We start from the raw sequence: 13,997 nt of genomic DNA on the forward strand, positions 1-13,997 counted from the left end.
CATCTGGATTCGCGATTTCCCGTCAGAAAGGTCAGTTTGTAGAAACTGATGGAAAGTCAATGAGTAAAACAGAAGTGATGTCTGGTGTTCCACAATGAAGTGTTCCTAAATTATATAAACAATTTAGGAGACAATTTGAGCAGCCCTCTTAGATTATTCACAAATCATGCAACCATTCATCGTCTAGCAAAGCCATTAGAATATCAAAACCAATTGTAAAATGATGTAGAGAAGATATCCGTATGGTGTAAAAAACTGCAACTGAATCTAAGGAATGAAAATTGTGAGATCATCCTGTGAGTACTAAAAGGAATCCATTAAAATATGATTACACGATAAATCACACAAACCTAAAGGCTGTCAATTCAATTAAATACCTACGGATAACAATGAGGAACAAGTTAAATTGGAATGATCGCATGGATTATGTTGTGGGGAAAGCAAACCATAGACTGTGTTTTATTGGCAAAATACTTAGAAGACAAAACAGATCTACTACAGAGACTCCTACATTATGCTTGGCCGTCCTCTTTTCGAGTATTACTGTGCTGTATGAGACCTGCATCACATAGGATTGATGGAGGGGTGTGACGTTGTATTATCGCAAAAGAAGTGAGTTGGTGCACAGATTTGATACGTGAATTGGGATGGTAATTATTAAAAGACAGGTGTTTTTTGCTACAGTGAGATCTCTTCATGAAATATCAATCAGCAACTTTTTGCCCCCAAATGTAAAAATACATTTTTGGTGCCCACCTAATTATAGAAAAATGATCATCATAATAAAATGAGAGAAATCAAACCTCCACCAGAAAAACTTAAGTATTCATTTTTTTTTCTTCCCCACAATGTTCAAGAGTGAAACACTAGAGAAATAGATTGTAGGTGGTTTGATGAACCCTCTGCCAGGCAATTAATTGTGAGCTGCACAGTAGTCATGCAGATGTAGAGGTAGATACATCAAATTAAGCTAAGTGAAAAGTCACATTGCAATGCCATAACTGAATGAGAATAAGATCCCAATGTTATATATCTCTACACCTACATCGATACTCTGCAATCCACCTTGATGCATGGCCGAGGGTACCCCTTACCACTACTAGTCATTTCCTTTCCTGTTACACTCACAAATAGAACAAAGAAAAAATGACTGTCTATATGCCTCCATGTTGTTGTTGTGGTCTTCAGTCCTGAGACTGGTTTGATGCAGCTCTCCATGCTACTCTATCCTGTGAAAGCTTCTTCGTCTCTCAGTACCTACTGCAGCCTACATCCTTCTGAATTTGCTTAGTGTATTCATCTCTTGGTCTCCCTCTACGATTTTTACCCTCCACGCTGCCCTCCAGTACTAAATTGGTGATCCCTTGATGCCTCAGAACATGTCCTACCAACTGATCCCTTCTTCTAGTCAAGTTGTGCCACAAACTCCTCTTCTCCCCAATTCTACTCAATACCTCCTTGTTAATTATGTGATCTACCCATCTAATCTTCAGCATTCTTCTGTAGCACCACATTTCGAAAGGTTTTTTTCTCTTCTTGTCTAAACTATTTATCATCCATGTTTCACTTCCATACATGGCTACACTCCATACAAATACTTTCAGAAACGACTTCCTGACACTCAAATCAATACTCGACGTTAACAAATTTCTCTTCTTCAGAAATGCTTTCCTTGCCATTGCCAGTCTACATTTTATATCCTCTCTACTTCGACCATCATCAGTTATTTTGCTGCCCAAAAAGCAAAACTCCTTTACTACTTTAAGTGTCTCATTTCCTAATCTAATTCCCTCAGCATCACCCGACTTAATTCGACTACATTCCATTATCCTCGTTTTGCTTCTGTTGATGTTCATCTTATACCCTCCTTTCAAGACACTGTCCATTCCGTTCAACTGCTCTTCCAAGTCCTTTGCTGTCTGACAGAATTACAATGTCATCGGCGAACCTCAAAGTTTTTATTTCTTCTCCATGGATTTTAATACCTACTCCGAGCTTTTCCTTTGTTTCCTTTACTGCTTGCTCAATATACAAATTGAATAGTATCGGGGAGAGGCTATAACCCTGTCTTACTCCCTTCCGTACCCCTCGACTCTTATAACTGCCATCTGCTTTCTGTACAAATTGTAAACAGCCTTTCGCTCCCTGTATTTTACCCCTGCCACCTTCAGAATTTGAAAGAGAGTATTCCAGTCAACATTGTCAAAAGCTTTTTCTAAGTCTACAAATGCTAGAAACATAGGTTTGCCTTTCCTTAATCTTTCTTCTAAGATAAGTCGTAGGGTCAGTATTGCCTCACGTGTTCTAACATTTCTACGGAATCCAAAGTGATCTTCCTCAAGGTCGGCTTCTACCAGTTTTTCCATTCGTCTGTAAAGAATTCGCGTTAGTATTTTGCAGCTGTGACTTATTAAACTGATAGTTCGATAATTTTTACATCTGTCAACACCTGCTTTCTTTGGGATTGGAATTATTATATTCTTCTTGAAGTCTGAGGGAATTTCTCTTGTCTCATACATCTTCCTCATGAGATGGTAGAGTTTTGTCAGGACTGGCTCTCCCAAGGCTGTCAGTAGTTCTAATGGAATGTTGTCTACTCCTGGAGCCTTGTTTTGACTCAGGTCTTTCAGTGCTCTGTCAAACTCTTCACGCAGTATCGTATCTCCCATTTCATCTTCATCTACCTCCATTCCATTCCATACCATTTCCATAATATTGTCCTCAATAACATCGCCCCTATATAGAACCTCTACATACTCCTTCCATCTTTCGGCTTTCCCTTCGTTGCTTAGAACTGGGTTTTCATCTGAGCTCTTGATATTTATGCAAGTGGTTCTCTTTTCTCCAAAGGTCTCTTTAATTTTCCTGTAGGCAGTATCTATCTTACCCCTCGTGAGATAAGCCTCTACATCCTTACATTTGTCCTCTAGCCATCCCTGCTTAGCCATTTTGCACTTCCTGTCGATCTCATTTTTGAGACTTTGTATTCCTTTTTGCCTGCTTCACTTACTGCATTTTTGTTTTTTCTCCTTTCATCAATTAAATTCAGTATCTCTTCTGTTACCCAAGGATTTCTACTACCCCTAGTCTTTTTACCTACTTGATCCTCTGCTGCCTTCGCTATTTCATTCCTCAAAGCTACCCATTCTTCTTCTACTGTATCTCTTTCCCTCATTCCTGTCAATTGTTCCCTTATGCTCTCCCTGAAACTCTGTACAACCTCTGGTTCTTTCAGTTTACCCAGGTCCCATCTCCTTAAATTCCCACCTTTTTGCAGTTTCTTCAGTTTTAATCTACAGTTCATAACCAATAGATTGTGGTCAGAGTCCACATCTGCCCCTGGAAATGTCTTACAATTTAAAATCTGGTTCCTGAATCTCTATCTTACCATTATATAATCTATCTGAAACCTTCTTGTATCTCCAGGGTTCTTCCATGTATACAGCCTTCTTTCATGATTCTTGAACCAAGTGTTAGCTGTGATTAAGTTATGCTCTGTGCAAAATTCTACCAGGTGGCTTCCTCTTTCATTTCTTAGCCCCAAGCCATATTCACCTACTACGTTTCCTTCTCTTCCTTTTCCTACTGTCGAATTCCAGTCACCCATGATTATTAAATTTTCGTCTCCCTTCACTACCTGAATAATTTCTTTTATCTCATCATACATTTCATCAATTTCTTCATCATCTGCTGTGCTAGTTGGCATATAAACTTGTACTACTGTAGTAGGCATGGGCTTCGTGTCTATCTTGGCCACAATAATGCGTTCACTATGCTGTTTGTAGTAGCTTACCTGCATTCCTATTTTTTTATTCATTATTAAACCTACTCCTGCATTACCCCTAATTGATTTTGTATTTATAACCCTGTATTCACCTGACCAAAAGTCTTGTTCCTCCTGCCACCGAACTTCACTAATTCCCACTATATCTAACTTTAAACTATCCATTTCCCTTTTTAAATTTTCTAACCTACCTGCCCGATTCAGGGATCTGACATTCCACGCTCCGATCCGTAGAACGCCAGTTTTCTTTCACCTGATAACGACGTTCTCTTGAGTAGTCCCCACCCGCAGATCCGAATGGGGGACTATTTTACCTCCGGAATATTTTACCCAAGAGGACGCCATCATCATTTAATCATACAGTAAAGCTGCATGCCCTCGAGAAAAATTATGGCTGTAGTTTCCCCTTGCTTTCAGCTGTTCGCAGTACCAGAACAGCAAAGCCGCTTTGGTTAGTGTTACAGGGCCAGATCAGTCAATCATCCAGACTGTTGCCCCTGCAACTACTGAAAAGGCTGCTGCCCCTCTTCAGGAACCACACATTTGTCTGGCCTCTCAACAGATACCCCTCCATTGTGGTTGCACCTACGGTACGGCTATCTGTATCGTTGAGGCATGCAAGCCTGCCCACCAATGGCAAGGTTCATGGTTCATGCCTCCATATGAGTCCTAATTTCCCCTATCTTATCTTCATGGTCCCTTCGCACGATGTACGCTGGAGGCAACATAACTGTTCTGCAGTCAGCTTCAAATGGCAGTTCAAAAAATGGTTCAAATGGCTCTGAGCACTATGGGACTTAACATCTGTGGTCATCAGTCCCCTAGAACTTAGAACTACTTAAACCTAACTAACCTAAGGACATCACACTCATCCATGCCCGAGGCAGGATTCGAACCTGCGACCGCAGCAGTCGCGCGGTTCCAGACTGAGCGCCTAGAACCGCTAGACCACCGCGGCCGGCCGAATGGCAGTTCTGTAAGTTTTCTCAATAGTGTTCCTCGAAAAAAATGTCGCCTTCCCTCCAGGAATTCCCATTTGAATTCCTGAAGAATCTCTGTAACACGTGTGTTGTTTGATCCTACCAGAAAGAAATCTATCAACCCACCTCTGAATTGCTTCGATGTCTTCCTTTAATCCAACCTGGTACAGATTCAAACACACGAGCAGTACTCAGGAATAGGTCGCACTAGCAACCTATATGCAGTCACCTTTACATACGAACCCTACTTTTCTAGAATTTTCCCAACAAACCAAAGTTTACCATTCGTCTTTCCTACCATAGTCCTCACATGTTTGTTCCATTTCATATCACTTTCCAACGTTACACCCAGATGAACATGTAACAAGTCAGCCTCAGTTGCAAATAGAAACCAAACTTTACCCAGGTTTCAGCCAAAATAATTTGGCCTTCTTCAGAAGTCAGTGACACTAAACTACTGCATGCCAAAGTTTGGCCATGTCAAGTATAAAACTGTAGCACCGTAGTAACCAGTCACAATCTACATTACTTGGGCTGAAGAGAAACAGCAGGCCCCACTGTGTGGACGAAGTTGGTAGGCCGTGAGAGTTGCACCGGAACTGCATGCAGATTATGACTAGTAACTATGGTGCTACAGTTTTATACTTGACATGGCCAAACTTTGGCATGCAGTAGTTCAGTGTCACTTGCTTCTGAAGAAGGCCAAATTATTTTGGCTGAAACCTGGGTAAAGTTTGGTTTCTACTTGCAACTGAGGCTGACGTGTTGCATGGTCAATTATCACAGTTACTGACAGTGCTGCACAACGTTAAAAATTGTTACACCCAGATATTTGAACAACATGACTGTGTCAAAGAAAACAGTACTGGTTCAAATGGCTCTGAGCACTATGAGACTTAACATCTGAGGTCATCAGTCCCCTAGAACTTAGAACTACTTAAACCTAACTAAATTAAGGACATCACACACATCCCTGCCCCAGACAGGTTTCGAACCTGTGACCGTACCGGTCGCGTGGTTCCGGACTGAAGTGCCTAGAACCGCTCGGCCACAATGGCCGGCTGGGAACAGTACTAAAGCTGTATTCAAACATTACAAGTTTGTGTTTCCTACTCATCCAGTTGATTTTCATCCCGCTGCACACAACTTTGTTGGTTGCACTTGCTGGCATACATGCTTAATAAGTCATAGTGTTTTGAAACGAGGACTCTGCTGATCACTGTCATTGCGGTTCAATTGCCAATGGCAGGTTACACTTGGAGCCTGAAGCTGACACTATTTGGTGTCAAAACTGGTAGCACATTTTGAATAAATGTTGTTGGATTACAATACATCATTTATCATTACTCAAGTTTCCATAATATTGTCACAATCGAACAGAATAACCTCCTCAATGCCAAAACACATGGATTCTGAAAACATGAATCACGTGAAACCCAACTCGCACTTTTCTCATCACACACTGAAAGCTTAGGATGACGGTAGGCACGTATACACAGTATTTTTTTATTTTCGAAAAGCCTTTGACTCAGCACCACATTTATGCTTATTTTCAAAAGTACAATGACATGGGGTATCAAGTGAAATTTGTGATTGGGTTGAGGACTTTCTGGTAGTGAGGGCACAGAATGTTACCTTGGATGGAGAGTCACCATAAGGTGTAGAAGTAACATCAGGTGTTTCTCAGGAAAGTGTGTTGAGACCCTTGCTGTTCATCTTTTATATTAATGACCTCGCATGCAATATCAATAGTGCCTCAGATTTTTTTGCAGATAATGTAATTATCTATGATGAAGTGTTGTCTGAAAGAAGTTGCATATATAGCAAGTCAGATTTTGATGAGATTTCAAAGTGGTCTAAAGATTGGCAACTTGCTTTAAATTTTCATACATGTAAAATTGTGCACTTCACAAAAAGAAAAAACATAGTATCCTATGACTATAATATCAATGAGTCACAGTTGGAATTGGCCAAATCATACGACTTCCAGGGTGTAACACTTTATAGGGAGATGAAATGGAATGATCACATAGGCTCAGTCGTGGATGAAGCAGTTACTAGTGACTTCGGTTTGTTAGTAGAATATCAGTGAAAAGCAATCAGTCTACAAAGGAGATAGCTTACAAATCACTTGTGCAACTAGTCTCTGTTGGTCCATCATGGACACAGCTGGTTAAGTAAATGTCAATGTCAATGAAATTCACCAACAGCCATGTATCTTAAGATGTTATTTTATTTTTTTTATTTTGAAGGCTACCACATCTTAAGATACGTGGCTGTTGGTGAATGTCCGCAGCTCGTGGTCTTGCGGTAGCGTTCTCGCTTCCGCGCACGGGGTCCCGGGTTCGATTCCCAGCGGGGTCAGAGATCTTCTCTGCCTCGTGATGACTGGGTGTTGTGTGTTCATCATCATTGACTCGCAAGTCGCCGAAGGACTTGCAATACAGCGGCCGAACTTCCCCGCATGAGGCCTTCCGGTCAACAATGGCATACGATCACTTTTTTTTTTTGTTGGTGTATTTCATTGACATTGACAGTTACTTGTGCAACTGGTTCTAGAATATTGCTCAGGTGTGTGGGACCCTTACCAAACAGGACTAACTGGGGATATTGAATGTATACAGAGAAGTGCAGCACAAATGGTTAGAGGTTTGTTTAGTTTGTGGAGAACGTCACAGGGAAATTAAAGGAACTGAACTGGGAGATTACTGAAGGTTATTTACATCTATCTCGAGAAAGTCTATGAGCAAAGCTGCAAGAGCTGGCTTTAAATGATGACTATAGGAATATACAACTAACTACATATTGCTCACACAGGGATCATGAGGATAAGATTAGAATTATCACTGCACACACAGTAGCATTCAAACAATTATTCTTCCTGCACTCCATACATGAATGCAACAGGAAGAAAATCTAATAACTGGTAGAATGGGACATACCCTCTGCCATGCACTTCACGGTGGTTTGCAGAGAATATATGTAGATGTAGAGATGTAGAAGTAACAATCTATTCTTTTCATAATATTTTCATAAAATTATGTACAAGCTTCATCCTTTTTTCTTTTTATATCTGAAGATGGCTGCCTGATATGGCCAAAACCAGTGAAGTAAGAATATAAATATTAATGTGTCAGGAAAAAAAATTGTTAAAAATACTAATACAGTAACCATTAGTTCCTGAATGTGACTGTAATGCTGTCCCCCACGAAGTCATTCAGCCGCAATCATTCAAATTCCCAATAATATGATTATAGGCCTACAAAGTACAGGATCAATGTGTGTGTGCGCGTGCTGAAATTTGCTATTGACATGTTAGTAATAATGACAGTTGCTGGCCAAATTCACTGCAAGTGCATGTGTTAAAAGTACACAGTAGTTCCTGTTACAGGCCCAATTACACTTGCGCATCCCATATGAATACAAATCAGAAAGAGAGCCATTGTTTCATAGTGAATTCATGGCATCTGGAAACAGCGAAGGCAAATCATGCGGACTCACTACTGACTTGTCTACTGCTTTTTTGCAGCAATGCATCTGCACTAACTACTTGGGTGATGACACAGACATATAATCTGTTCTATTAGTGCATGCGCTAATGTCGTCAAATCTTATTCCATAGTCAATTTGTATCCCTTGATCCCAGGAAATGGTCATAAGCAGAATAAAATAGTTGTAATGCTATGATTAATATGATTTGAGTGTTATGATCATTAAGGTTTAGATAATGGTTTCATCATAACTGTAAGTATGGTGGGAATGACATTAAATGTAAAGGAGTGTAGGAAACCGCTGTTGCATGAGGAATAGGGACATTACACATCAGAAAATGTGCACAGCAAGCTGAATATAAACAGATTTGCCACTGTTTTACAAATACCTCCCAAACTTCTTAATGCTGCAAGCATCTGCATTTCACCAAGACATTTTCACAACAACTGCACAGAATCAGACTATATGCTATGGAGACTATGTAATGGATTTCACTGACATGCACCTTCTGCCCACCAGACTGCAGCTTTCTATTGAACACCTTGATTGGCACAGTGCAATGTTCTTAGCAGAATTCCAGTATACCAATACATAAAAAAAAATTATGATGGAGAACTCTTGTTGCATTATGTACATGACATCAGTATCATGACTAACTGTCCACATGGTCTTCTTTTATCCCACTGTCCATGTTAACAAAAATTACAACACAATAACATGTTAGCAACTGTTTAGCAGTGTAGGACATGTAAAGATAAAGCTGGCAGAGAAACTTGCGTTTACCCAACAGTCAGCGAAATATGTTAACCAATAACTACAAGAAGCCAAAGTCTCTCCACACCCACTACACAATACCAGAAACCAAACATTTCTGTAAATACATATCTTCTAGTGTGAAACATTGTTTACCCCCATCATCTCATGAAATCTGGTAATTATCTCTTAAAGTAAAAGCTAATTAGCAACTGTCACATACCTGAACATGTTCATAAGCAAGTTGTGAGCAGGAATTTATGACAGAACGTGTTAAACGCTGAGACAGTATTTCAGCATTTGGAGTCATTTCCCATATTACAGAGTATGTCAATTTATCTTCACCAGGTAATAGAGAGCATAGCATGCACAGTTCTTTTGGGAGCATGTGATGAACCTGAAATACATTTTTTTACATAATACGAAAACTGTAGAGTATTTGAAATAAAAGTTCAGTTAAACACAATACCAGTTTATATTTAATGTTTAGCCTGTACCGTCTGATTTAAAGACCATCTGACTTCACAAACAAAGAAACAGGTCTTCACTACTTCTTGAGAAATACGTGTCAGATTCAGATAGAGGATCTGAATGTTTTCCTGTTGACGCAACAGTGATGCAAGTGACAAAAAAGAGCTTATTAGTTTTTATGTGTTAATGGAGAAGCTATGCTCATGGAAAAGACACAAATGACACTGGTCTGTTCTTTGTAAGTATGGTGTTAACACAAAGTTTGTATGAAATTTACAACCTTATATTACAAAAAATTAGGGACTCTGTCATGGTAACTGAAGGACTGATAACACAGTTTTGACCTTGTATCAATTACTTTTACACAAAATTTCTTAAACAAAATTTAATTAAACAAAACCAATTAATTCATCAGCTCTGTTTTTCTTTCCACAAAAAATTACTATGTCCATCTATTCTGCTAAAGTACTGTTTTCTTCACTAATCTGTAGTCTTCTGTGCCTCATGTCTTCCTGCTTAGCAACAGTGACAACCACCCTGTCCAATAGTTCACTGGTCACATCATCAATTTGTCTGTGGTAAATGTTTCTCACATAGTACCAACATTATGAGCATAAACAAGCATAAATGAAATGTAATGTCATTCTCTAGTTTGATTAAAACTGCTTGTTTGGTGTTACTTGCCGCATCAACAAGATATACACTGGTAGCTTTCTTTGAAACAATGTCATCCAAAGGAGTCTCTGCTGTTAAGAAGTGTGTAACATCTGAAATGTGAACTCCTATTTCAAAATTTCCATTTTCCAGTAATTTACACGAGACAGCATCATCCAGATCTTTCGCAGTCTTTGGATCAATAGTGAAAATGCACTCCTTCCTGGAATGAGAAAAGTCAAATTTCAAGGCTTTCAAACACTTGATCTAAGTGAAGTACTTTCAAGATATTTGTAACAAATCTACCTCAAATCAACTCGTTTTTGTATTTCCTCTTCGCTGATATGGTACGGCGCTTGAGGGAAATAACCTTTCATATCATCTGAATATGGAGTAACATCAAGTCCGTGCTCCAACAGAATACCTGTGGTCTCAGCTTCCTTATTACCAACTTCCCCTACCAGTTCAATAATTTCTCTAGAAAAAAAAAAAGGACAAGCATTTAAAGGACAAGCATTTAAAGGACAAGCATTTAATATCTAGCCAATGAAGTTTCAGAACATATGCTGTAAGTAATATTTTTTGGGTGAAAATGATAGATTTAACTACAAATATGTATATTAAAATGCCTACTTCTGAGAATCACACATCATCATTATTCTCTCTACATATAAAGTTCCAAGTTACAAAATACATGCAGCCATAAAGAATTTCCTACTTGGTACACATTTAACATCAAACCCACAAGCAAAAACAAATATATGCAGGTGAAAAATTGGATCTACAAGAGCCCGGCCAACTAAAGAAAACTTGCTTCTTGGGTCAGTTTCAGTTATGGAAGCTGTCAAATCATTATCGCGGTGGAACTAGGTCATAATAAAGTGTGCACACAGTGAATCATTCAAAAACTGTCTGAAGAGCAGAAGTTGAAACATCTGCAGATTAGCAAAAGACCCATCTTTACACTTCCCAAATTTTTATTCTTACAGTATAAATCATATTTTTCAATATTTAATCATCCAGTTTTTCCCCCCAAATGGCAATAAAAAGTCTAGTCTACATGCTGTGTGGGCTTCCACATTTTCAATATCCAGCACAATACAAAGGGAACAATTCTCATCTTTTATACCTTTGTTTACATTACTTGCACTTCAAATTATTTAAGGAAACAGTTTTGTTTATTTTTCATAATACTTCACGTGGCTGTATTGGGGTTTATTGGGTTTAATTATTAAATTATAAAAACTTGTTGGCGCTCCCTTTCACATGTACAACTCACAAAATCTTCAGTAAGAAAAACTTACCTCACGTAGGAATGAACTCTTATCAACTCCTAGCCTTGGCAATCAAAACATTTTATCAACTCATAAATAGTTGGAACTAACAATGATGCCATAGTGACACACTGTTATTGACAACCTTTTAACACTATGTTTGAGAACATCTTGAAACAAAATTCACAGCAAGATGACCACATTATAACAACATCAAAAAACATTTCTGTTCACAGATATGTAAGGTATTACATGTGTTTAACATACATACATTTCCATGTACCACTGAAGTTACACAGTGTGTATAAAAATATCATACAGAATGAGAAACATTGTGCACAAGGCAGTACATAAGAGATTAAATAAGATGAAGTCTACCTTTCAGCTGTCAGTAAATAGTATGCTGTGTGTGTCTTTCATACAGTTTAGAATTAATTTACTCTACTTTGCATTTATGACCTAGGACAGCAATTTGCCATGCTGATATATTGATGTATTTTCTTACATCCCTTGCCCTACAAATTTATACAGAATAGAAATCCCTGTTCTAGAAGTATAAAGAGGATTTTCTACTATTCAGATATTTGTTATTTCTACCTTCACACAGGGTGTTTATTTTTTTCCGATTGATTATTTATAAATATTTTGTGCTACTTAGACATTTAATTGGCAGAATCCCTAACTTTGACCTTTCTTTACCATACAACCAAGTTGTATTTGGAATAATAACCACACTGCAAGAGTAACCTCATGGCAGGTTGAACATTAATAACTTGTAACCCAAGTCTAAAAAAAAAAAGTGTGTTTCCTCTATGAAAGTAAGCCAACCTATTTACAACAAATACGAACAGCTTTTACACTAATGAACATACAGTAACATTCCATCTGCACTACATACGGAGGGTGAAATCATAATGAAAAATTACAGGATACACAACCTGATACAATAAAAAGCAATGACACACTAATGAACACACATTCAGAATTGAATTATTCTCATATTAGAGGACACTTTACTCATATCACATAACACCCTGTACAATACATACCAATGTATGACACTTTGTAGTTCCTTGCCCAAGATTACCACCATTCTCTATGACAAGAATGACATTGGTAGCTGGTAGCTTTTATTTGTTCCACATCATTTCCATAGTTGCTGTAAACCTCACAAATGATACATATCCGCACCTTCTGAAAGACACTCTGCCTCCCAAGAGAAAACAAGTGCCTTTGCAAGTACACAGCTACTTGAGCTACTTGAGTGTGCCCCAGCCCATTTCCAACCTCTGTCAAAGAACCTCCACTGGAATGTGCAGTTTTTGGTACAGAAGAACATGAATAAAATCACGCATTTCACAGCATACATACACAATACTTGATCTGATCATTATCCTCTCCTCCATCAGTTTGTCCCCCCTGCCCAAAGCTCACCATCCAAGCCTCTGTTAAATGACATAAGTAAAAAAATAATAATTACATAAAACATTATATCAAATTTCCTGTTTTTACAACTTCAGTTAAAAGAGTTGTATTTACTGAAAAGAGTCAAAAAGAGCAAGCTTCAATGTATATAAATATAAAAAAAGAAACTTAGCTTAAAATAGTAAAGTTGCCATCAATTCGAACATTGGTTTGAACACCACAGTGCTTTACTAGACATTGACTTGATGAAGATATACCATTGCCTTCCTCCAACCTGTGAGTTGACATACCCAACCAGTTCTATGGGGACCTACAGTTTACCATGGATTCTGAACCATGGTGCACCTTGGCATTTTTCATGTCAACAAACACTGCCAGAGGTGAAAGAAGTCATAACTCATAGGTGACAGGCAAACATTCTAGGGCTGACTGGGGACTGAATGTGTGAATTTTAAATCCATAGTTTAGCACTTTACCATTGAGTCATCCCGCATCATATCAGGATGTTTGAGGCCCCCCTCCAGTATTCAGTGGCAAGTAGCTGTCGAGGTGGAAAGGAAGAAACAGTTGACAGATAATTGTCACCCCCTACGGGACACCAACAAAAGCCCGGGTGGCTTCACTGAAGAAAGAGCTTCCTTTGTACGTCAGAGCCCATCAATGTCACCATTGAAGAGAGGAGACTTCGGCTATGGAAGGAGGCAACACCAAATCCTGCCCTGGAGCTGAAGGAAAAACTTCCGACTGGAAGTAATAAATCCTTCACAACCTGGAAGGCTCTCAACAGGTTGAGGACTAGGGTCTCAAATAGCAAGTACAACCTTCCCTGTTGGGACTACTTCAATGGGGAACCACTATGTGACTGTGGGATGTCCAAACGGACAGCCTACTGATGTGCCAAACCTCAGCACAAGCTGTACCCCAGTAGATTTACCACTAGCTAATGATAAAGCCCACCTGTGTAGCTGATTATTGGGCAAAACATATTTAAATTTTATTACAGATGACTTACATTAGATTTTAATGTATGGTGTTCTGGACACAGAAAATAAAAACCATTGAGCTAAAGACCTTTGTCTAAAAATTATAAATGATTTATAATAAAGCGTAAAAGGAAATTCTGTAAAACTGTAAAATGCAGAAGGGGGGCCAATAACAGGACAA

At 38.8% G+C, this 13,997-nt stretch overlaps 1 protein-coding gene across 1 annotated transcript in view; it reads right to left on the minus strand.

The window, feature by feature from the left end:
- Positions 1-13,997, minus strand: part of LOC126475158 (DIS3-like exonuclease 2) — a 170,802-nt gene that overhangs the window by 90,896 nt on the left and 65,909 nt on the right. The window contains exons 8-10 of the mRNA XM_050102780.1: positions 10,441-10,611; positions 10,165-10,357; positions 9,233-9,406 (exon numbers count right to left, since the gene is read on the minus strand). Of these exons, the coding sequence (XP_049958737.1) occupies positions 9,233-9,406; positions 10,165-10,357; positions 10,441-10,611 (538 nt within the window). The remainder of the gene's footprint in view (positions 1-9,232; positions 9,407-10,164; positions 10,358-10,440; positions 10,612-13,997) is intronic.

Source organism: Schistocerca serialis, chromosome 4 (assembly GCF_023864345.2).
Source record: "Schistocerca serialis cubense isolate TAMUIC-IGC-003099 chromosome 4, iqSchSeri2.2, whole genome shotgun sequence".
Lineage (NCBI taxonomy): Eukaryota > Metazoa > Arthropoda > Insecta > Orthoptera > Acrididae > Schistocerca > Schistocerca serialis.